General features: G+C 45.1%; 1 protein-coding gene across 3 annotated transcripts in view; it reads right to left on the minus strand.

Annotated features, from left to right (window-relative positions):
- The window catches only part of calcrla (calcitonin receptor-like a), a 272,188-nt gene that overhangs the window by 37,472 nt on the left and 208,225 nt on the right, over nucleotides 1-26,491 (minus strand). For all 3 annotated transcript variants that reach the window (XM_084309817.1, XM_084309818.1, XM_084309816.1), the window contains 3 exons: nucleotides 7,212-7,365; nucleotides 4,129-4,239; nucleotides 3,066-3,178 (listed from right to left, as the gene is read on the minus strand). In XM_084309817.1, coding sequence (XP_084165943.1) covers nucleotides 3,066-3,178; nucleotides 4,129-4,239; nucleotides 7,212-7,365 — 378 coding nt within the window. The remainder of the gene's footprint in view (nucleotides 1-3,065; nucleotides 3,179-4,128; nucleotides 4,240-7,211; nucleotides 7,366-26,491) is intronic.

A 26,491-nucleotide genomic window follows, 5' to 3' on the forward strand; every position in this document is an offset into this window, starting at 1 on the left:
TCCAAGATCATTTTATACAACCATGAGCGCAAAACGCACTATAGGAGAAAAGGACACGTGAGGACTGAGGAGAGTAAATAGTAGGCTAGTCCTTGCATTGTAGAAATAGAGTAGACCTCTCATGAAAGCAGCCGATATATACGTCACGCGTGAGAGGTCTATTAAAAGTAGTATAGGCTACTATGGTGGTTGCACCGTCTTCTCAATCTATGATATGCAGTAGAACACAGATAGTTGTTGCTCATAGCCTATTGTAAAATATTTTCGACCCAACACAATTAGTCTACACACCTCCTGGTCAATGATAGTCCGCGCTGTCAGGTGAAAAGAGGCTGCTGGCTGTCTCCTATGTATCGGAGGAAGCATGTGATAGACTTCAGGGCTCCCTAGACCGGCAAGTAGGGGGCAAATGCGCACAACGACCAGGAAGGGGAGGGGGAAATTGGCATAACGACTAAATTGGGATGGGAGAAAAATACAGAAAAATAGGAGGAGAAAAAGTGAAAAAAATTAAAAAGATTATAAATCTGTCACCGTGCCACTTCAGGCGTCACACACCGTGTCAACTCAAGAACTGTGTCAGTGATCATAACCTAGTGCAGCGGTTCTCAAACTACGGGTCGCGGGTAGGTGACAGCGCATTGGCAAAAAAAATAAAACTCCGATCGAGTTTCCCCCCCGGCAGCTGTGTGTATTTGCCATGTCTCGCCGACACACGTATTCTAATACACATCTCACTACACCCTGCGCATTTATAATCGCGGGAGGGGGGTCTGGTCTTTTGTGTGTAACCTGGACTCGCAATGGATAGGTTTGTTGTCAGAAGCGTTGCTGGTTGGCCGTGATGAAATGGGCTCTGCACTTAACCAGCTGCTATACCACACTGAAGTGAGGTGGCTATCTCGAGGCAGAGAATTCGCCTTTGTTAACTTGGAGAAGAAGCGCAGATTTTCCTTGCAGACAAAAACAACACATTGGCAGAGAAATGTGCTGATAATGAGCTGGAAACTCCGTTAGTGGCAATCCAGGATAATCAGCGGAGATTTGGGGGTATTTACTCAGCGTGATGGCTTGTTGTAGGAACAGAATGCAGGAGGCGCTCAATGATCTTTCGTGTGACAAGCTACTGAAAGTCAAGTTCACTGGACAGGCCCTCGCAAAGTTCTGGATATCAGTCCGCAACGAGCACCCAGTGTTGTGTAATGCTGCGCTGATAAAGCGTGTCCCCTTCGCATCAACATATCTCTGTGAGGGGCGGATTTTCAGAGTAGAAGCGGATCTCTGCCAAAGCGCACATGAGCGCATTTTCTTTTCATGTTCTGACAACATATTTTGGCTAAATATGCCTAGTTTTATAAATGTGTATACAGAAACAATTCCATTGCTTTTGTTGATAATATTCATTAATTTCATTGATAACATAGTGCTGTAATTTCATTTTCGAAACAACGTGTGCTTTTATTTTGATATTCCTTATTTCCATGTTGAAATTACACGATACATTAACACATTGTCTGCCACGCAGTTTGCCCATCTTATACCATTCTCTGCCAGTGCTGTAACCCTATGGAGTTGCTCACCTTCTTTGCAGGGCTATAACTTTTTAAATATTATAGCTATATCGACATTACTATGGCCCATTCAACATCGGGTATCTATCGTTCCGGATGTGGGAACGTTATATTTTTCCATTCATACATTGTTGTGTTAGTACCGTCGTGAATATAAGTATGTTTTTAGAGTGTAGAGCAGTAATTCCTAGAACGCGAGTTATAGGCCCCGACGCATATTATACATAATCGTTCCTATACACGCTATATAAAAAAATTAAAATGCATATGATCGCTATACATTATGCTCCATAATGCGTGAAGGAAAGGGGGGGGGGTCGTTTATGATTCCTTGATTGTCAGTAACGGCTTTCTTTAGTACGACATCATACATTGATCAGATGGATTGCAATGAAATAAATGCACAATCGATGGAATTAACGTTAGATTCCTCTTACCTGTGGCCGATAAGTCAGGAGAAAAAAGATTCCAATTATTTGATTTAGATCTGCTAGATCCATTTTCCGTTTGTACGACGCAATAAACGGCAAAAGCATATCAATTCTTGCGTCTCGAAAGCGATCCAATGCACTCAAGGTGTTTGTCTGGATCCACGTAACAAGATAGCTCTGCCGGAACTTTCCCCCCGATGCACAGAGCGCCACATCTGGTTTAGAGTGGAGTGCAACTCGCCCGAAATCCACCAGGCGGCTGTATTGAGGCGTTGCAATATCAGACAGAGTCCAGCTGGCTCCCGGAGCCTTCCTGGATGAATTATGAATGCCAATAGCGAATAAAGGAAATAACGATCACAAAAACTAGTAAACTCGTTGTTGCCGTTATTAGATTGGCGGGCAATAACAAGTAAACTCGTTTTTGGCGCAGGATGTGTTAAGTGTGGGGTCGCCAAAAAAGTTCCTAAATAAAATGGGGTCGCGGTATGAAAAAGTTTGAGAACCCCTGACCTAGTGGCATCACACACCGTGACAACTCAATAACTGTGTCAGTGATCATAACCTAGTGGCATCACACACCGTGACAACTCAAGAACTGTGTCAGTGATCATAACCTTCACAATTATCTCTTCTCTATTCTGTACAGTGTTCTTGATGGTACACTGGTCTGAGCATCTGCACCACTATCAGCAAGAAATGTTCCTGTACTTTCATTGTATCTATCTAATACACGCATGTGCCTAAAGGGCGGTCTGTCTGTTTGTGCGTCTGCACCAGTCATAACTCCTATAGTTCTGGATGAAACTTGGCACATGGGTCGACAGGAGGCCAAGGACCTGAATTATCAAATCAAATCAAAGTATTTCATTTGAACAAATTTTCACTGTTATAGGTGATGTTACCAAGATGGGGGAGAGCAGCAGCATGTGCAGGCTTTGAGTGGAGATCTCTGCGAGTGCCTTTCTAGTTGTATACGTTTCCGATTCTGAATTGCCCAGAGATTGATTACAAATATGTCATGCTGAATGAGACACGTGTCCTTTTGGACGAGTTGACCTACGATTCTGCCTTCGTTGGTGTGTTCATTGCAGCGAGTGTAGTTGGACCACGTTCGGTTACTCTCGGGATGAAGGAACCAGCGGCCATCGTCTGTACAGATCTTTGTCACCAGCTCTGTGGAGCAAAACACAACGTGTCAATATGTTATCTATTACAATATTTTTTAATCTTAATTTATTTTTTTAATCTACTGTTTTAAAAGATTTCCGGGAGGTTTTAATATCAATTCTCTGCTCATTTTATGCCCGTCTATAATTGTGCCATTCATACAGTATGCACATTTTATGCCTATGTCTATTTTGTGTCTACATCACTGCTGTGAAGCACTTTGGGCTGCAATTATTGTATGAAAAGTGCTATACAAATAAAGTTTATTATTATTATTATTATTATTAGATGAGAAGCATTCATCATGACATCATGAAGGCACACAACCGCACCTCCACATGTACATGGATATCAGAAAGAAATACCAATGATTATCTTGATATGTAATTGTTCCATATCGCCTAGGCCTACTGTAATAGTATGCGTATCATCTTCAAATGTTTCTCAGAACTCTTAGCCTTGCGGCAACATTCAGCTTTTTCTTCTCTTTTAATGGGAGAATGTTTCTGGAGAAAGGCCCTATTGTGATAAAAGGAGATGGGATGGTTTCTGCCTCTACAATATTCTTCAAATCATGCTTCTGAAACTATGGTATTTCCATGAAACTATTGATCAGAGTGGGTGAGTGAATCTATTTTCATGTCTATCTCACTCACACACACACACACACACACACACACACACACACACACACACACACACACACACACACACACACACACACACACACACACACACACACACACACACACACACACACACACACACACAATGTGAAATCACTATTTTATCAAAACAGTCGTGAAGAGTTTAGCCATCCCTACAATGATACCTATACCTAGAAAATGTCTAGCAATGCATCACATAACACAAGTCTCCATGGCATTGCTGCCATCAATCACTGGGTGTTCTTGGAAAGTTGAGCAGCGACAATAGTACTAATTTAAGCGCGTCACCTGACGGGTCAAAATCCTGGAAGTAGTCGGGGCAGTGCTGCTCTGAGGTGTAGCCCGCCTTGGTGTCTTCCCAACACAGCCAGCCATCCCAGGTACGGTTACATGCGGACTCTGTAGCACAGGGCACATTGGAGAAGAAGTGAGTTAACTAAATACCGGAAGGGTAGAAAACAAAATGCGGTTTCCCTTCCCAAAACACGCTCTAACTCAGTGTGCAAATTATACCAAGTAATTTGGGATTGGGGGGGGATTAGTGACCCATGACTATAGAATGAGATTGTTGTTTCTTTCAGGGGTGCTCAAGGGTCACTCCGCCCCAAATAATTCACACAATAAGTTACAACATGGGCAGACTTGAAGTTCCTGGATCTACAATGAGAATCATCTTGGAAGGCGAGTCTGCGACATTTAACAAACACCCTCAAGACCCCTACGCTCTGCATCTTCTGGCCGCCTCAGACCTACTCCTATCCGAGCTCCGGGAGGGTCATCAAAGAGAAGTCGCCTATTCTCAGTCCTTGCCCCACAACCCATCCCAGTTAGGACAGCCGAAACCCGTCCAATCTTTCGCCGTCGACTAAAGACGCACTTCTTCAACCATTATCTGAAATAATAAAAATAATAATAAAAAAATATAATAATAATTCAAATCTAACCCTAACTAACCTTACTGTCATACACTTGTCCTAATAAACTAACCTACACTGTAGCACTCAACACTTTGATGAACATTGTTACTCAGCTGATAGAGTTGTGCCCTTCCTGATGACTTGTCATACAGAACTTGTAAGTCGCTTTGGATAAAAGCGTCAGCTAAATGACTAAATGTAAATGTAAATGTAAAACAAAGCTTTCTGGTGTAACTGAAGTACTTTGTGCTTTGGTAAAAGAAACCTTTGAATACAGTTATGTCAATTAATATTTACTTTGCTAGATATTTTATTGAGAATTAATTACAGACTAACAGCATTCTTATTCGACTAATAGTAACAACATTTTGACTTATCGAATAGTTGATCAATTTAATGGACAAAATATGTAAAATTCTGTTTCCTATGTGCAAGCAGTAGGACCACTTTTAAATGTAAAGCTTTCCAGATGATCCCTTTGCTTATAATTTTTCATTTTCATTCAGCCTCCGTTTTGGGACATCCGGTATTTTGTCATATATACATTTTCTAAAGTGTCTATATGCAGGGTGCGATCCACGGGGGGAGCTCGGTCCGCTATAGCTCCCCTAGATCAGACATCAGCTCCCTTGGGGGTCTCTAAAGCTCCCCTGGGGGTCTCTAAATTACTGAAAATAAATGCTACTTTTGCCATGCATTTCTAATTTTTCTGAAATTTTCTGTATCATCATCGTGTATAATAGTAAACGTATGCTATTTTGGATGTATGATTAATGATTTGCGCACTAATTCACACGTAATATGGCAACATGCATGCTATTCTTGCAATTACCATTCGGAGCGCGGCTGCGCTGCAGCCTGCACGCACGCACGGCACAAATCAAACTTGACCCACTTTGTAACCTGTGCTGTGACTTGTTGACACAGTGATCGTTTTGACAGCCAGTAAATAAGGTCACTCAGGAATGCATAATGTCTAAACGAAAACAAGTAAGCCTAACCAATTTTGGTTTCCCGAAGACAGTGAAGCTGACAGAGCAGCAGGAGGCGGGATCACAGGCGACGCCGTTACAATTACACCTGCTTGGTGCTGCTCCGGTGGAGACTATTATTAGTATTACACCGCCCGGTGACCGTGCCGGCGCCTGCGGTCGTATCAGAACACAGGATAGGATACTGTAGACAGTGTTGGATGATGATCCATCATCTAATTAAATGGATACGTTTTTTTTTTTATCATGGAATGTGCTGTGGAAGCCCAGACCGTCCAGACGGCCGGACCTCAACAAGTGAGTTGTCTAGTATTATGTGTTCTGTAGTTACTGAAACTGATTGAATATGTGACAGGATTCAAGAGGTTTATTTGTCACATACATACATGGTCTACAGGCTACAGGCTACATTAACGTCTGCGATCACAGTATCCTCCAACAGTCTGACTCCTCCCCGAGAGGCGCGCTGTACCTAGTCTGTTGTGATTGGTGTCCTTCATGATCTTCATCATGAGGTTCTACTGTACCTAGTCTGTTGTGATTGGTGTCCTTCATGATCTTCATCATGAGGTTCTACTGTACCTAGTCTGTTGTGATTGGTGTCCTTCATGATCTTCATCATGAGGTTCTACTGTACCTAGTCTGTTGTGATTGGTGTCCTTCATGATCTTCATCATGAGGTTCTACTGTACCTAGTCTGTTGTGATTGGTGTCCTTCATGATCTTCATCATGAGGTTCTACTGTACCTAGTCTGTTTTGATTGGTGTCCTTCATGATCTTCATCATGAGGTTCTACTGTACCTAGTCTGTTGTGATTGGTGTCCTTCATGATCTTCATCATGAGGTTCTACTGTACCTAGTCTGTTGTGATTGGTGTCCTTCATGATCTTCATCATGAGGTTCTACTGTACCTAGTCTGTTGTGATTGGTGTCCTTCATGATCTTCATCATGAGGTTCTACTGTACCTAGTCTGTTGTGATTGGTGTCCTTCATGATCTTCATCATGAGGTTCTACTGTACCTAGTCTGTTGTGATTGGTGTCCTTCATGATCTTCATCATGAGGTTCTACTGTACCTAGTCTGTTGTGATTGGTGTCCTTCATGATCTTCATCATGAGGTTCTACTGTACCTAGTCTGTTGTGATTGGTGTCCTTCATGATCTTCATCATGATGTTCTACTGTACCTAGTCTGTTGTGATTGGTGTCCTTCATGATCTTCATCATGAGGTTCTACTGTACCTAGTCTGTTGTGATTGGTGTCCTTCATGATCTTCATCATGAGGTTCTACTGTACCTAGTCTGTTGTGATTGGTGTCCTTCATGATCTTCATCATGAGGTTCTACTGTACCTAGTCTGTTGTGATTGGTGTCCTTCATGATCTTCATCATGAGGTTCTACTGTACCTAGTCTGTTGTGATTGGTGTCCTTCATGATCTTCATCATGAGGTTCTACTGTACCTAGTCTGTTCTGGCTGGTGTCCTTCATGATCTTCTGGTAGCACTCAAACTGTGCTGTTATTATCTTGTTCCTCGTGACTCCGATGTCGTGGTAGACATTTGTGGGATGCTGCTGTTGGGTCTCATTGACCTCTAGACTTGCCTTCACACAGATCTGCAGACAAAGAGACAAATGCAAATGTAACTACACATGGAAGACCGCATGTCTTATATTATTATTATAATATATATTTTCTTTATCAGAATCAGAAAGGTCTTTATTACCAAGTAGTTATCATATACAATAAATTTGATTTGGTTGTTTTTGGTGCAACATTGAAGGACAGACAATTATGGTAGAATACAAAATTAAAAGGTGGGATAAAATAAAATGGAATATAGGCCAGGGCCCTCATTCATCAAGTTTTCTTGGAAAATGTTCTATTTCCACACGTAAGCACAGAATTTAGAATGTGTGCACGCACAAAAAAAACGGGATTTATCACACGTGCGTACACAGGTCCTACGCACACCTGTCATGATAAATATCACCTTGCTTCTACGCTGAGGCTCGTGCACACTTTCACGTATTTGCATACCAAAACTGCCCCGATTAACCATAAGGTAATGGAACACCCCCATGAAATGTGGAAAAATTTACTAAACCGAGGGAAGCGTGTTATGAGACAGGCTGACAGACGTGTACACGTACGGTGATGTCGGATATGATATCTATTAACCATTGCTGCCTGGGCAGCGCAAACACTAATAAAGACCGTGCTGGTATATGACTGCCTTTTTCCGTTTTGTTTGATTAATACCCAGGGATTAAAGTTCTCCTAAATTTTATTCCAAATCGTGACGGATTTTCCGTCAATTTTCTACCTGCTGCATATGATTTCTAGAGGCATACAATCTATTTTGATGTCAGTATTGGGTAGCCTATATAAACAATAATACGAGAGCATATACAGGAACAATGAATCTCACTGCCATGTATGATGTAGCCTGCCTATGTGATCAATACATGAACTTGAATTCCATCATGTTTGTGTGCGGGAGCTAACAAGGCTGTTGTCACAATGGGTGGTAGTACAGTAATAACAGTCTACACAATATCACGATGGACCATGCCATGTAGCCTATGTTCTATTATGACATGATCTGTGATGACAAATGTTCTAGAATGTTTGATTATGACATCATACTCTGACAGCATGCCTATGATCAATAAAAACGCGAACTTGAATCCCATCATCATATTTACATAGTCTGTCCACTATCTTTATTACTTTGTTATCCCCCCCCCCCCCCATCTATGTAAAGCGACCTTGCATGGGTCTCTTGAAAGGCGCTATGTAAAATGAAGCTATTATTATTATTGTTGTTGTTGTTATTATTATTATCATGTCTGTGTGCTGAGCTCAGTGAAGTTTCAACGGAGCGAGGTAATCTATTCTAATCAACAAATTGAAGTAGAAAGTATTCCGTTGTGGCCAATCTTATTTGGAAACATGACACAAAATAATAGTATGTCGCTTTTTATTTGAAACAATATTTAATGGCGTTTGGAGGTGGGTGTTCTGCTTCTGCCCCCCGTGCCAAACAAGCAAGCCAACCTCTTGTTCCCGCATGAGCCCGTTATAATTACACTACTGTCGCTATTTTACAATGAACTATAATGATTTACGGGTCATACAGAAGTTGAACACGCCAGTGTTGGAAGTAATGCACGGAAGCTTATTTCCGCGTTGAAACTAATGCATTAACGATAGGTTATGTAGATAACCTAGTTATATTAGTATTGGCTGAGCGTCCCGCTCTGAGCCTTATGAGATACCCCTTATCTCCTATGATACCTATTGTATCCAACGAAACAACTACATGCACCCCACCTGTTTGGGGCCCCGCCCCTATGGTGGCATAGCCCATATAACCGTGACTCTGGTCACCAAACACCCTTCCTCGCCAAATCCCGTCCCAGGAAAAGATCCCTCAAGAGGGAACTCAGGGCCGCGCAGAGCGGGACGCTCAGCCAATACTAATATAACTAGGTTATCTACATAACCTATCGTTATATATCATATTTGCTTATCGCGTCCCGCTCTGAGCCTTATGAGATATGGGGAAGAGTGGACGCGAGACCCGACAAATGTACCCCCTGAGGACCCGTAAGCCCACATCAAGGGGTGCGGGGAGCCCTGTCACCCCATCCTTCCTAATGAAGGGGGGGTGCAGTCAACTCCACCTGAATGCGAACAAGAGGGAACCAGAACCCCTTGAACACACCGTACAGGCGCAACCACGTGTGACTCAATACACTGTGGCCCATACCCATACACTCCTGCTACCCGACCAAGGACGGGAAGCAGGAAAGGCCACAGACCCCAGAACCGCCTGGGAGACAGAACCCCTGGTCATGTCCATGAGGTAAAACCTTACAAAGGGACCCGGGGAGGACCATGAAGCTGCAGCACAGATGTCCTCCACCGAGGCCCCACCCAGGAGAGCGGCAGAAGCAGCCACCCCACGAGTGGAGTGCGCCCTGACGCCCCCAGGGGGATCCTGCCCAGCCAACGTGTAGCAGAGGGTAATGCCCTCGCACAACCAATGGGACAGGCGCTGCTCCGACAGTGCCTTACCAGCACGAGCCCCACCGTAACAGACAAAAAGCTGGTCGGTAACCCTGAAGTCCTGAGTACGGCTGAGGTAAATCCCCAAGCACGGACTGGACATGACAGGTGAAGGCCCGCATCTAACTCACTAGTGTGAGGAGGAGGACGAAACGCCTGAACCACAATATCCCAGGAGCGGAAGGAACTCCGGATATTCTTAGGCACGAAAGCAGGATTAGGTCGCAGAGTGACACCGCAATCGGTCCGAAAAGACAGGCACTCTGGACGTACTGAGAAAGCACAGAGCTCACCTACGCGTTTAGCGGAAGTGACAGCCAGTAGGAACGCGGTCTTGAAGGACAGCTGTCCCAACGGCGCCTGCTCGAGCGGCTCAAACGGGGCCAAGGACAACCGACTGAGGACCAATTGAAGATCCCAAGTCGGAGCCAAGGAGCGTTGCACCGGCTTAACGCGTCGAGCGCCAAGCAGGAAACGCTTCACAAGAGGGTGGCTGAACAAGACATCCCCTCAACCCCCTCATGATAGAAGGATATAGCTGCTGCATATACCCTCACCGTCGAAGCCGACAGTCTATCAAGGAGAGACTGGAGGTAACTAAGGACAGCATCCAGGGGGCAGGAGACTGAGTCCCGGCCCCCCGCCTTACACCACACTTGGAACATACGTCATCTGCCCACGTAAGCGCGACAGTGGAGGGAGCATGCGCATTCCAGATGGTAACACCATCAGGATCAAGAACCTGCGCCCCTCAACGTACCCGTCCCAACAACTGACCTAACAGATGTATGGGGAAGAATCCCTGGCGGCACGGCATCGGTCCCAGACCCGCCTGGCCATGTCCAGACGTAATCCTCACCCGTCAGGATGAGGACCGCCCCGCGACAGTACACCTGCACCCACATTCTCCCTGCCGGGGACGCGGGGAGCCCTCAGGCCGCGCAGATGGAGGACGCCCATAGCCAGCCGCCCGCCGCCTGGTGCAGACAGGGGAAGCGTACTCCTCCCTGTCTGTCGATACACGACACTGACGTCGTATCGTCCGTCCTGATCAACACCATTTGTGGACCAGAAGGACCGCTTTCAACACCAACACATTGAACGTAGCGCAGACCGGGCAGCATGGTTTGCCAGCTGCCCCCTACTGCGTTGGCCCGACGCGTCACCAGCGAGGGAGGCGTCGGTGAAAACGCGACGTGAGACAGCGCCGTAACCGTCCTAGGACGGAACCTCCCGAGCGTGTTGACAACACGCTCTGAGATGGATGACCATAACCCTCCAACCGTTGACTGGGAAGAGGAGTACTCTACATCCAGTCTACAGCAACCCCAGGCTGGTAGAGACCTGCCTGGTACGAGACCTGACGATCCACCTTGACCGCGAAGGACCAGAACGTCATCAGGGCAGAACACTCCGTAAGCCCTGACGACGCAGAGGCCCCAGTGCGGCCTCCACGCACTTGGTGAAGATGCGGGGAGCCAGAGAAAACCGAACGGCAGCCTCTGGTACTTATACGCTAACCCTGCAAAGGAAGCGTAGGTAAGCCCTAGGATGGAAGATCGGAGATGCTCATACGCATCGTACAGGTCTATGGAGGAGAACCAGACCCCCACCTGACAGTGTTCAACAGGTAGGAAACGATCCAAAAAATGCTGAACCTTCCCATGGGACAGGTCCAGCCTGGGTCTTACACCCCTCCCTCCCGACTTCTCAGGCAGAGAACACCGGGAGGAGAACGCCACGACGATGGCTTGCTTCGTCCACAGAGATTGGATCTCGTTGACCAGAGCTGTCACTGCTGGAGACCCTGACAATGGGGTCTGTACCAAACCTGAAAACGGGTGGGGTTGTGTAAACACAAGTCCCCGCCTCAGTGTTCTCTCCATCCACCTCGACATATGGTACTGCCGTAGTCATATGTGATGACACTCCCAACGCACCCGCCGTCACGTGGTGCAGGTCCGCCAGGAACTGTAGATAGTTGGCCCGGTCCCCCCGCTGTGCGTAGACAACCCTGGAACCGTGCGAGCAGCGCGTTCCGTGTCGGAACATCTGACCCTGACACCACCCACGAGGCAATCGCACCCAAGGGGGAACCCCGACAGAAAGGGCCGGTCTGATACGGGGGGCTTCCGATGAAAAAAGCCCCCCCACTGAACACCCCTCCAGAACATGCTGAGGAGTTGTTCTGCAGCCGGACATGCAAGGTGTAAGGCCCCCATGGGTTCCTACACACCGTAGCCCTAAAGTGATATTACTACCACCCCAAATCATGTGAGCTGCGACCACTTGCCAATATTTCAGGAGTGGGAGGCACCAACATGATACCTGGCCTGGCGAAGGCGAGGCCGGGGAAGCCTGCACTGTGTGACTCAAAAGGTTTCGAGCCCCCCTGCTGACAACACTTAAGTTGACAGACGTAACACCAGGCTCAACCAACACAGTTCAAGGTGTGGGAGCCGCTTGACAGCACAACATTCTCACAGACAGACCCAGGCTCAGCCATCAACTGGGTGTCAGCCCCTGTCCCCATGAGAAGCGAAAGGGGGGCCGCCCGCGCATCAACGAAGGCACGCGGCCCGCAGCCAAAGGAAACAATCAGAGCCCACTTTTTCCGCTGGTGTTGGGGAAGGGAGTGATCGGAGAGCGGGCTGCTCGCGGCAGGACGGTGACGGCTTGTTTGTTCAAGCTGAACCCATCCTACATGGCCGATCCCTCGGCCGCCAAGGCTGTCGGCCTTGTGGACACCTGTCGAATCAACGCCCAGGATACCTCCGGCGGGGGAAAACATGGCCGCCTGTCGAGGGCCTCGTCATCGCCGCTGACGAGGCCGTGCTCTCTCTTCTTCTGGCTGCGCGGTGTGAGGCGGTGTAGGGCCTAGGACAATACCGCCCGCGCTCCAGCAGAAGACCAAAATCCCCTGCGGAGAGGGGAACCCTGAGCGGTTATAGCTTGCGGCTGGGTCAAAGCTAATAACGTCAACAACCTTGCGCGATGTGTCGACGTCGGCTGGCCCTCAAGGCCCCTCCACCAGACACAATTTTTTTTTAATAGAAAAAAAACAGCAATTCGAACACAGTTCTAATCGTTGCCAATTCCATACCGTGGCGGTACAAGCTTTAACAGCCCACCAGCCACTCGCCAGGCCGACCCACCCATGGCGTCGGCCGGGCGGGGCACTGTTTCAATATGTCAAAAACAAAGGACTGATGTTAACACGGAGCACCAGTGGTGATTGCAAACAGCAACCTCCACTGTGGTGTGCACCATGAAAGGGTTAAATGAATAAAAGAACTAAACCACAAAATACTGTAGAATGAGCAAACCCATACACACAAAGTTAAGGGGAGGCGGACCAGAGCGAACTAGTCCCGCCTTCATTCAAAATATTCACAACAGCACACCAGCCCTAGTTTAGCCCATTTACCAAAAAAGGTAAACAAAGCCCCCCCCCCGCACTACTCCCCCAGTATACCGATTGACCGTCAGTATGAATGGTTGAGAGGAGAGAAAACTGTAGCAAGACAGACCTTCTCATAGCAGAGTGACAGAACGAAACAATAGCCCACTACACAGGGCCGCCTCAGGGGATGGGGGGCCTCGCGTTTAAATTCGCCCAGGGCCTCACATTTCTCCCAGGCGGCCCTGCCCTTATACTACTGCAGCCTAGCGTGAGGCGATGTGGGACCCAGATCAACAATTGCCTGCGCACAGACACGCAACATGTTTACCATGTCGGCTGGACCCATAGCCCCACTACCCGACGCCAATGTGGATAGGAACTAGCCAGCTGAGCCATAACCCGCCGTCAAGTCCCATCCTGCAGTAATATAGCTCTACTGCTACACCGCCGAGCTCACGCATCGCCCCAGATGGGGACACCGTTCAACAGACTCCGCCGGAACACAAGGTAACATACCTGGCTAGGCAACCTAGCCACGGCCTACCCTGTTGTCAACCCATTTACCCGAAAAAAGGTAAATAGGACTCAGCAAAAAAAAACACAACAGCTACCGACTGACCTTCATTGATGAACCGGGCAAGAGGAGGGAGAAGTGACAACATCTCACGGCGGAGACATTAGAACAGCGTAGCAGTTAGCAGTAGCAATAGCATGTGGCATTAGCGATAGCATGTAGCATAGCATTAGATGTTTTAGTAGCACGCCCAAGACAGCTTGGAAACCGTTCCCTGCAGTGAACGTTCACCAAACCATCCTGCCCCCGGCGCCAACACACAACATGGTTGTGTAACAAAACAAACCAGCATTACTAACACTAATACCCATGCCTGAAGACACAGGGCCTACCTGAGTACAAGCTGGCCCGACAGCCAACTTGTACAGCTGAACCTCGATCTGCTGTCATTAGACGAGGAACATCAACATAGGCCCGTCGTGTCGCCGAAAACATGCGTCGAAGATGCCAGGGGCCAGCAACCTCCGGTAAGCTTTCAACATTATGACTCTGATCTTTTTCATCCTGCTAGTTAACGTATGGTGCACGCAGCCATTACGCTGGGACGAAAATAGAGGAAGGGTGTTTGGTGACCAGAGTCACGGTTATATGGGCTATGCCACCATAGGGGCGGGGCCCCAAACAGGTGGGGTGCATGTAGTTGTTTCGTTGGATACAATAGGTATCATAGGAGATAAGGGGTATCTCATAAGGCTCAGAGCGGGACGCGAAAGCAAATACGATATATAACTGAGGAGCGCATATGCCGTAGTAACGATATTCTACCACTGGGCGTCAGCTAAGCATGCTCAGAGCTGTGCGTAGACATAAGCACAAAGTCAAGCACAAGTTCAAATTGATAGATCCCACACTTTGCTTAGAAATGGTCGTACGCACGGCTTAAGCACATACATTGATTATAATTAAAATAACAATACAGTGTTGAATATATTACAGGATGGAATATTTAGCAGGGCTGTGCAATTGAGCAGTAATGTGAAAAAAGTACAGTGAGGTATGAACAAGTATGAAGAGTTGTGATTGTATATACAAATTATAGTCCAGTGGGGTGTGTTTGTTAATGTAACACAGTGGAGGGTGTCAGTGGGGGTCCCGAGCCTTGTTGATGAGGCTCACTGCAGAGGGGTAGAAACTGTTCTTGTGGCGTGAGGTTTTGGCCCTGATGGACCGCAGCCTCCTGCCAGAGGGGAGTGTCTCAAACTATAAATGTATGTTGTATGTTATTGTGTTTTAGTTTTTTTCCATTCGTTTTTGCGCTGTGACTACGAACATAATAACCGTAGTCCGTACGGCCGTAAATAACCTTGACTTCTTCACTTGACCTGCCTCTGAAAATTCACAACCATGGGGAACAGCCTCTCAGATCCAACATAATAGCTGGAACACACTGCTTACAGTACAAATCCATTTTATTTGTGTCATTGTATTTCAAGTTTAGCCATGTAAACTTCTGGCAAAAAAAAGGGCCCCAGTAGACATTATTTCAGCTTTTTCACTGGCTGTCTCTGAATCCACATGGTTTTAGCTTTAATTTAGGTACAGTGCAGTGTTTTTCGGTGTTGAAATACAGACCATGTTGGAACCAGACCATGCTCTCGACCTCCCAGGCTCCAGAACACGATTATTAGACAGGAGCTTTGTACACACCGCTGTCTGTATTATGGAATAGCCTTCCTCAGCATGTTATTGGATCCACTGCAGACAATGGTCTTCAGGCCTTCAAATGCATAATTCATAGGTCACCTCCTGACCGTTCCCCTCATTGGCTGTTGAGCTGCAGTGAACCATATGATTGGCCAAGTGGATAACTGTATTTTCTGACTTGGCTCAATAAAAAGAAACGGTTCCACTCTGTACTTGATCCTCGGTACGCAACCCTACAACTGACCCTGAGTATATCTCAGCTGTCTCTGGAGCAAACACTGTATGCTTGGGGAATACAAATAATATAATCAATCACAGGGAACACATTTTGACCATGTATTCTAAACACGTCCTCTCTGGGGAGCTGTCAGAACAGGATGGCCACCACTATATCCTTATTTAGACCCCAGGAAGGGGAGTCCGATGTTAACGGAGTTCCATTCAATCAAAGAAACTTGAATCGGTTTAAGCTCAATGGAAAATATGACCTCTTCACAAAAAATGTCATGCGTGTCGAGGATTTTTATGGAGCAGCTGAGATTAAAACAAATGCTGCAGTGTTTGTCTCTTTTGTTTCCATTTTAAATTCTCCAAAATTAAGTACATTTAAAAAGAAACAATGAACAATATCATAAATTAAGTAAGTTAATATATGTTAAAGACATGTCTTGATGAAGGAGAAAGGAAGCAGTACAGCAACTCAACAAGAGCAAAGTCTATGCTGAGATGTTCAGGGAAGCCCATGCTGTTGCCGATTAGTACACATCCTATTGTTGGCAAATTAATTGAAAAGATACTGTAAACACATTCATTTTCATTAATATATTGATTATGTTAGATTGATGCAGTTGGATTTCCACATTCACACTGACACATCGATTATATTTTACGCTCCTAATAATTACTCAAAAACATCAATGTTAATGTAGCCTAATAGCAAGGATGTTTCTTAGTATTTAATATTGTACAGCTCAGTTTTGATTTGTGAACATGAACACGTCTCTCCGTGAGCTGAACACCAGAGAGACTAGTGAAGATGTCTTCAAGAGACCGATCCCGGAGCTGCTCCATAGGCAGTGAATAGTGAAAATGTCTTCAAGAGACAGATCCCGGAGCTGCTCCATAGGCAGTGAATAGTGAAGATGTCTTCAAGAGACAGATCCCGGAGCTGCTCCATAGGTGGTGAATAGTGAAGATGTCTTCAAGAGACAGATCCCGGAGCTGCTCCATAGGCGGTGAATAGTGAAGATGTCTTCAAGAGACAGATCCCGGAGCTGCTCCATAGGCGGTAAATAGTGAAACTACTTATTGGACAATAGGACAGGACTATTGCACCCATGGCCTCAGCCAAGGATTAAAAGAACACGCCAACATTTTGGGAAATTAGCTTACCAGAGAGAGACACAAAGATATATATATATATATATATATATATATATATATATAATAGTAGAAGTAGTAGAAGTAGAACGCTTTATTGTCATTGCACAATACAGTACAACAAGATTGGTTTGTGCAGCACCTAAAATAACGATACCTTCATACCCACTCTACCACACAACACATCCATGATGTACCTATAAACACACTACCATACATACATGTGTTGTACCCATACTCACTGACACACCACACATTAATGTACCCACTCATACCCTCTGCTGCATATGCACTTATTCACAGAAAAAAAGTATTGCACATCGGCGGAAAATATGTATAAGGGATAATGTATAGCTACGAGGTCATTGTCGCAAAATAATTGACCGACACAGAGTTTAGAACACCGAGGCGCAGCCGAGGTGTTTTAAACAGCAGTGAAGGTCAATTATTTTGCGACAATGACCGAGTATAGGCTATACATTATCCCGCTTATGGATTGGGAGCCAGGCATTCATGGAGTAGGACGTGTTTCACGAGAGCTCCCTACTAACGTGCTAAAATACACTTTTCACCCCATTAGTCTTTATTTTATTTTTATTTGTTATTGATTTTCTTGTTGTATCGTCGAGTGTCAACTACTTTCGTCGACTTTTCTCAACTTTCTTCGGTGTTAATGGAGACCCGGGCCATGAGTACGCCAGCCGGCAGACTGTCACCGAATCCATCCTCGCCTTCGCCCGGAATCAGTGAAATAAGTGAAGCTGTTCTCTCGGTCATGACCAAACTCCATGCAGACTTTGAAGTACGCTTCGCTGAATCGCAAAAAAAAGCACAGGCGGAATTTTTTGATACTCTTCATCGGGCAGTAACGGAGGAAATTAGGTTGGCGGTTGACCCGTTGAGAGAGAAGATGGAGTCACTACACGCTACCTCCACGGCTAATGCTAACGAACTAGCTTCGCTAACGGCAGAGGCCTCTCAACAGGGCGAGAGGATGGCGTGTCTGGAGAGCTCCCTGCTGGCTAGGCAGGCTGACGTTTCCAAACTCCAGACGGTAATTGTTGAGATGCAGTCCCGGGAGGGGCGTTACAACATCAGGATCGTTGGTGTCCCGGAGGGCAGTGAGGGAGGTCGTCCCTCGGAGACCATGCCGGAGTTGTTGCAAAAGATCCTGGGGGAGGATGTCCTCCCCAGCCCACCTATGTGCGAGTCGGCTTACAGAGCGGGCAAGACCAGTCCTGGAGGGAACAAGGAGCCGAGGCCCATCATTGTTAAGCTAAACAGGCTACAACAGAGGGAGCTCATCATGCGGTCGGCCCGTGCCAGGAGAGGTGAACTCAGTCTCGGCAATCACAAAGTGGCCATTTTCGAAGACTTTACGCCGGAGGTTCAAGCACAGAGAGGCGAATACAAAGTGGTCATGGCCAGGCTATGGAAATTGGGCCTGAGGCCTACGCTATTCTTCCCCGCAAGATTGTCTGTGCTGTGTAAGGGCGATGAACGTCGATCTTTTTGGTCGATGGCTAAAGCGGAGGATTATCTCGGGGGGTAGCCGAGACCGTAGCTTGATAACTGTGTCGGGTGAGTGACGTGACGATGTGGGCTTAATACATTGATATGGCTGAATAATCACAAATGTATAATGTCATGCCCAAACAGGCTAACTAGTCCTTGCCCATCCAAACTAGCGGGGCATCCTAATGACTTCTGTTACTTGCTAATGCTGACCTCGTGGTCGTACATGTGTGTCGCCTCTATGAATGCTAGCGAGCTAGCTGGACAATGTACATAACAGATGCTGGCGTGCTAGCTAGTTCATCACTAGCTGACGCGCTAGCCTCGGGCTAACTGGCATGCTATATCGCCCGTACCGGGACATTCGAGACCCGTTAATGTTTACATATTTTTGTTGTTGTTGCTGTTTAAATGACATCGGTTTGCACAATTTAACTGTGATCGGGTCCTGCCTTAACTAACTTCTTGTATGCTTTAATTTTTTATATCCATTTGTATTTGAGTGTCCGTAGTGGGACGCTAAAAGCTGATCATGCAGGAGCAACACACTGTGGTAACCGGAGGTTTACACAATTTTTTTTATTGTTGCTGTTTAAATGACATCTGTTTGCACAATTTAACTGTGATCGGGTTCTGCCTTAACCGTCTTCTTGTATGCTTTAATTTTTTATATCCATTTGTGCTGAAGCATTGCGATGTTGATACGCAGATTCAGAAGTAGTTGGTTACAGGGATGGCGTTGAGTTATTATATAATAATAGCTAATTTTTTCCTTATGGTTGGCTCATATTGGGGCCAATGTTCACGTTTGTTTTCACTAGTAATACCTTCGGTTGATCTGTTTTGTTGTGTTTCTAGGTCTTGTTATTTTGTTTAGACTGGGTTTGACCGGATTTGAGCCTTAGGCTCCGGTCATTGAATGTCGGGTTATATATATATAATATATAATATCAGGTTGTGTCAGGTATAGCTTAGTACTACCTCCGAGTTAATGAAGGTGTTTACTCCTATTCTTATATAGGAATTTTGTCATTCCAGCCTATGTGCCTGACCAGAGGGACTGGGAAATGCTTGCACCTTGACCAATAACTTTTTTTTTTTTGTTTTTTTTCTTAGACTAGTGGGTTTAATCAGGGTTATATCTAGAGAGGGGGTCGGAGTGAAGAGCGTCTTATTGGATCCATGATTCCAGTGGGAAATGGAAGGAAGATGACCATCCTTAGCGGATGGAGCATAGGGAGGGGATTGGAGAGTGGGTATAGGAAGGTTAATATTAGGATGGGTGGGTTAGTGCAGTGGTTCCCAAAGTCGGGGTCGCGACCCAAAGGTGGGCCGCGAGCAGCCACGGGTGGGCCGCGAGATGATTTAAAAAAAAATTAAAAAAAATTAAAAAAAATATTTGTTTATTTTTTATTTTTTTATTTTTTATTTTTTTTATTTAATTTTTTTTTTGTCAGGCCACTGAACTTAGAAGCAGGCCAGGACAGTGTTTCTAGTTGTATTCTAAAATTCTATTCTATTGTATTCTAAAATGTGACTATATGGTTTTATATTAACTTAATAAATAAACAAAAACGAAAAATCTACTTATTTCAACGAACATTTCAAACTAAATAACAGATTATGCACATAAAACGCTGAAAACAACCGAAGCAACAATAGTATTTTAATGAGGCTATTATTATTATCATTATTATTTTGCAACAAGTTAGCCCCCTCATAAATAGCACATATAAATGAATAACTAACTTGAACTAACTTAATAGGATTGAAGTGATATTTGGCTTAAAAAATCGGTCGTCTGACAAAAAAAAAAAAAAAAAAGCCAGACGATGTGCATTGGGCCGCGGCTCTCTGACGCCTTATTTTCTGGGCCCCGGCCTGAAAAGTTTGGGAACCCCTGGGTTAGTGTATAGAGTAGAAGTAGGGGGGGGGTTGTAACTGGGGTGGTATATTTCTGTGTTTTCTGTACTGTTGTCCTGTATGTGTGTAATTGTTCCTCCTCTGAACTCTTGGGATTGACCGTCTGGGCCCGCCTGGATCAGCGCCTCTGTCCTCAGCCTGGCTGGACTGGTATGTTCTCTACGCATTTAGACAAGTTCGACCATGGCTAAATTGAATATTTTAATTTGGAACGCAGGAGGTCTTAACACCCCACACAAGCGTACCAGTGTCCTTTGGTTATTGAAGAGAAGAAGTATTGACATTGCTCTCCTTAGTGAGACGCATTTATTGGTGAGTGATGTATCGAGACTAGCAAATCGACAGTATCATGTTATCTTCTCATCCTCAGCCGACAATAAGACAAAAGGAGTCGTTATAGTTACAAGACGTAACCTTGATATCAAAGTCCTGGATGTGTGGTCGGACACGGAGGGGAGGATTACTATAGCAAAAGTGGAGTTTTCTCATAGGAAGATAGCAATAATCGCATTGTATGCCCCTAACACATTTGATTCAGCGTTCTATAAAACAATCACAAGACATATGTTGGAACTTAATGGATACGCTCTCATTGTGGGTGGCGATTTTAATGCGTGCTGGGATGCAGAGATGGATAGGTCCGGGTCCTCTGAAACACATGATCAAAAACAGTCCTCTAAGGCCCTCAGGATGTGGGCCCAGGACACTGGGCTCGCAGACCTCTGGCGCATATCCAATCCCACCCTCAAGGACTACTCGCACCTGTCAGCCAGACACAAAACCTTCTCTCGAATAGACTATGCATTCGCGTCCCCTAATATTTTTGATAGTTTCCCCTAGCTCTCTCAGACCACAAGGGGATTTCCCTTATAGCAACATTTGGCAGGCTCTCCACTAGAGCTCCCAGATGGCGTTTTCAACTCAACCTTATTAAAAAGCGATGATTTCTGTACTGAGTTCAGAAGTAAACTGGTTGAATTCTTGCAGATCAACGTCGGCACAGTCGAAGACCCTAGGGTCCTGTGGAACGCATTAAAGGGATTTATCAGAGGTCATGTCACACTTTTCGCCTCCAATTTAAACAACAGTCCGAGTTCTTAATACATAGGACAAGGCAAAATTACTACTTTCATGGTTCCAGGCCTAGCCATCTACTGGCAATGAAAATACGCTTGAATGATCATTTCTCGGATATTCCTTCGATCAAGACATGACAGGGAACAGTCACTACTGATTCGAAAAAGATCAACGACACTTTTAAAGAGTTTTACTCACAGTTATATAGCTCAGAGGTTGATTTAGATAATTCTAAATTTGAATCGTTCATTGGCGGGCTTGAGATACCCCACATTTCTGAGGAAGAGGCTAAGGAACTGGGAAAACCGATCACTCTTATGAAACTTAGGGAGACGATTGCTGAAATGCAGAGGGGTAAGGCACAAGGCTGGGATGAGATTCCACCCAAGGTATATTTAGCTTTCTGGGACCAATTGGGTCCATTGATGCTCGATATGATCAATTACGCTATCGAACAAGGGGAGTTCTCAAGAGATGTCAACATGGCATTGATTTCTTTACTTCTCAAGAAGGATAGAGATCCCAATGACTGTGGTAGCTATAGGCCCTTGAGTCTTCTCGGGGCCGATCTAAAAGTGTTTGCCAAGGTACTGGCCCGCCGCCTCCAGAAGTTTATGATGGTACTGGTACATTGCGATCAAACTGGTTTTATCCCGGGGTGCCTGGCTACAGATAATCTTAGGAGTCTGTTACATGTAATCGATAACAGTAAGGACAATACAGCTCCGGCCACAGTTCTGTCCTTGGATGCCATGAAGGCATTTGACAGACTAGAATGGTCATACCTGTGGAAGGTACTTGAGGTTATGGGACTTGGAAAAAGTTTTATTCATATGATTAAAGTCCTGTATGCCTCGCCGTCGGCGATGATACTGACAGGCAAAAACTGTTCCACACTTTTTCCAGTCTCCAGATCTTCTAGACAGGGTTGTCCTCTGAGCCCAGGACTATTCGCGCTTTCCCTCGAACCATTGGCCCAATTTATTAGGCAATCAGGACATCGTCCCCATAATGATCAATAATACACCACAGAAAATTGCTCTCTATGCAGATGACCTACTGATTTTTATGAATGACCCCTCCCAATCGGCCACAAAATTACTGGAAATAATCGACGACTTTGGTAAATTGTCAGGCTTTAAGATTAACTGGAACAAATCAGCCTGCCTACCTCTTAATGAGCTGGCCAAAGCGGTGCGACTACCAGCTGATATCCCCATAGTGGAACATTTTAAATACTTAGGCATAGAGATATTCCCCACACTAAGTCAAACTACTAAATACAACTTCACGGGTACTTATGATAAAATACACCAGGATCTAGATAGATGGTCGTCCCTTCCTAACTCTTTACAGGCCCGGGCTTCCAGAATCAAAATGAATGTCCTGCCTAGGATACATTTTGTTAGCTCAATGCTCCCCCTGCCCCCTCCAATAGACCACTGGCGCAAGGTACAATCGATGATATCTAAGTTTATCTGGAATAACAAACGCCCGAGAATCAAAAGAGCTACCACTCAACGTAGGAAACAAGATGGGGGCCTCGCAATCCATGATTTTAAGCTTTATTTCTGGTCCTTTTCACTAAGACCTCTGATGTGCTGGCTAGACCCTGTAGATGCTGTATCTTGGCGCTCCTTAGAAGCGGCGGCGGTCTCACCGCTAAGATTACAGGATGTAGTATACTCCACTATCCCTATTTCAAAATGCCGACTAAGATATGGACCGATCATAACTCATGTGATCCAAACATGGCGTAATGTACAGAAGTTGTGTGCGGTTAAATGCCCATGGCACCTGGACTCTCCAATTTTTAATAACCAGCAACTACTTGTTGGGCACAAACCGGTTAGTATTCCTCAATGGCAAAGGAGGGGAGTTCATACTCTGGGGGATATCTATGATAAGAACGGCCTTCGAGCGTTTCAGGACTTAAAAGAATGTTATGATCTTCCCGGCGAGTCCTTCTTTCTTTACCTTCAACTAAGGTCAGCGCTGAGGGCGCATGGCGTGCCGTGGGCTCAAGCTTTGCACCCACACCCCTTCCTCAGGCTCATAGTGGACAGGACAGCCTCCAGAGGGTTTGTCTCAGACTTTTATACACTCTTAATTCAATCTACGTATACAAATTTATCATTGGATACAATCTGGCGTGGGGATATCCCGGAGTTGGACCCCGAGTTTGACTGGGATGAGGTTTGGACAAATGTGGCATTGTCCTCCTGCAACCCCAATCACCAGCAAATTAATTTTAATTATATTCATAGGACCTATCTTACACCTAGGAAGCTATTTGCTATGGGACTGGTAACCGACTCTCGGTGCACTTTGTGCTCTCAAAGGGCCACTGGCACTTATATGCATATGTATTGGGATTGCCCACCAGTAGCCCGCTTCTGGAGGTCAGTAACGGACAAACTTTCAGATCTATGTGGCTTAACAATCCCATTCACAGCTGTTACACTACTCCTGAACGATATAACAATACTACCCGCGTCCATACAACAAAAAAGGGTTATCCTAGCAGGCGTCACAGCAGCGAAGAAGCTGATAGCATTGAGATGGAAGGAGCCTGAGAAGCTCACAGTGATTAACTGGTCCCTAACACTGATGGATGTGATTTATCTTGAGATATCCACGGCGCGGGTGATTGGGGTGGGACAGGCTGGGATTGAACTGTGGGTAGCAGCAGCTGAAAGGGTCAGAACCGCCGTGTGCGGCTGAGCGGGTTGGGGTGCTTGTCCGGGGGAGTCCAGCGGTCTCGTGGGAGGGGGTGGAGGAAATGTCTTGTTTGTCTTGTCTTTTGTGTTGTCCTTCTTAACTTTAACAGGGGGGATTTTATTGGGAGGAGCTATTTTGCTATTTCTTCACTATTTGGGCACTTTTACACGGTTCCTGTGAGTCTATGGAACATCTCTGTAGGTTTTTGTTTTTCAAAAAGGTTCATTGTTTTGTATTTCTAGTCAAGTACTCAAAAGCAGTGTTTTTCTACCTCAAGATCTTAAGCCGTTTTGAGGCTGGGCTCCAACCACTGTGTGGCCTGGTGACAATTCTCCACTTGCACAATCTCAAAGTAGCCATTTCCGGCTGACTTCCGGTTGCCAATGGCACTTCCTGTCCCATCCAAATACATTGGTTTTAGCTACTTTTCTCCCCTTATTTAAACTACTTTGTCGTCACAGAGAGGCAATGAAACGTTTGTATTATTATAGTATAGAATGTATTTAATAAGCAAACGTTTGTCAGCAGGGTTTTTGGGCTGTATTTCATGTAAAAACGTTTACTGTTAGTTTCCTTGCTCAGCCAGCATTAGCTAACAGAAGCTAGTGGTTAAACAGGCCGGATTAGCTTTGAGCTAACTATCTTTCCGGACCCATGTATTCATTCCATTCTAAACATAACGTTAGTTTACAAAACATGACCCGTCTATATAACGTTGAGGAACAAATTATATAGACGGGTAATGTTTTGAACAACTAACGTTACGTTTAGAATGGAATGCATCGGCAAAGATCCGTTAGCTCAAAGCTATTCCGGCCAGTTTATCAACTTCCTGTCATTTAGAAATATGATTTTATAGTGAAAATCATTAACAAAACGTCCGGAAAAACCTAACGGGAGCATTATAGACGGTCATACAAATGTACAAATGCTATAAGGTGGCAAGAAATGCACTATAAACAATACTTTATGCATCGGCAAAGATCCTTAGCTCAAAGCTATTAAGGCTAATGCTGGCTAACAAGAGGCTAGCGCAAGAAACGACGCCGCAAAGTATTGTTTATAGTGCATTTCTTGCCACCTTATAGCATTTGTACATTTGTATGACCGTCTATAATGCTCCCGTTAGGTTTTTCCGGACGTTTTGGTAATGATTTTCACTATAAAATCATATTTCTAAATGACAGGAAGTTGATAAACTGGCCGGAATAGCTTTGAGCTAACGGATCTTTGCCGATGCATTCCATTCTAAACATAACGTTAGTTGTTCAAAACATTACCCGTCTATATAATTTGTTCCTCAACGTTATATAGACGGGACATGTTTTGTAAACTAACGTTATGTTTAGAATGGAATGAATACATGGGTCGGGAAAGATAGTTAGCTCAAAGCTAATCCGGCCTGTTTAACCACTAGCTTCTGTTAGCTAATGCTGGCTGAGCAAGGAAACTAACAGTAAACGTTTTTACATGAAATACAGCCCAAAAACCCTGCTGACAAATGTTTGCTTATTAAATACATTCTATACTATAATAATACAAACGTTTCATTGCCTCTCTGTGACGACAAAGTTGTTTAAATAAGGGGAGAAAAGTAGCTAAAACCAATGTATTTGGATGGGACAGGATGTGCCATTGGCAACCGGAAGTCAGCCGGAAATGGCTACTTTGAGATTGTGCAAGTGGAGAATTGCCACATTGTTATGCAGCTGGGAAATCTCTGACATCACTGATATGCACATTTTGAGATAACTCAGTTCGGTGAGGGTGAATGTTGTGAGGGGAATTGGAAGAATGCGCCAATATAAGAATTAGAGACATAAGTCTTATTAATATAGAGCCACACGGCCGGGAAACGGTGCTGAATACTGGGAAAGGCCATTTATGAGATAGTACCCCTTTAAAATTTAAAATGTTGTACTCTGTTTTTATAATCTGTTATTTCTGTTATTATTATTGTTTCTGTTATCTCCCTGTGAAGTTCTGTGTATTGTTATTATGGTTATTGTGTTGTCTTGTTTTCATGTAAAGTAATAATACAAAAGATTTGATAAAAAAAAACATTATCCCGCTTATTACATGCCTAACTTACTAACAATATACCTAATTCATCGACAAGACGAGATCAAATGCAGATGCAGTTGTTCTGTGGCTCTGTCAGCACAAATAAAGTGATTATTATTATCGGCAGCCGGCAGGTCTGTGGTCTGATTGCATGACTGAGTGCAGCTGTGCATATGCTGAGCAGCACTGATACAGTGTGTGTAGTGGGCTTGATTGGTCCAGCTGCACACAGCGGTCATTATTGTTCGGCAGAGGTCCGTTATCGAGTAATATCGGACCTCTGACGAGCGCTATTGACCAATCACAAGCAAGCATTTCGGCGAATGTGAAAACGCCATGTAATAATGCACATTAACGAATACCATTA

Source organism: Notolepis coatsorum, assembly GCF_963971535.1.
Source record: "Notolepis coatsorum genome assembly, chromosome: 3".
In the NCBI taxonomy this organism is placed as follows: domain Eukaryota; kingdom Metazoa; phylum Chordata; class Actinopteri; order Aulopiformes; family Paralepididae; genus Notolepis; species Notolepis coatsorum.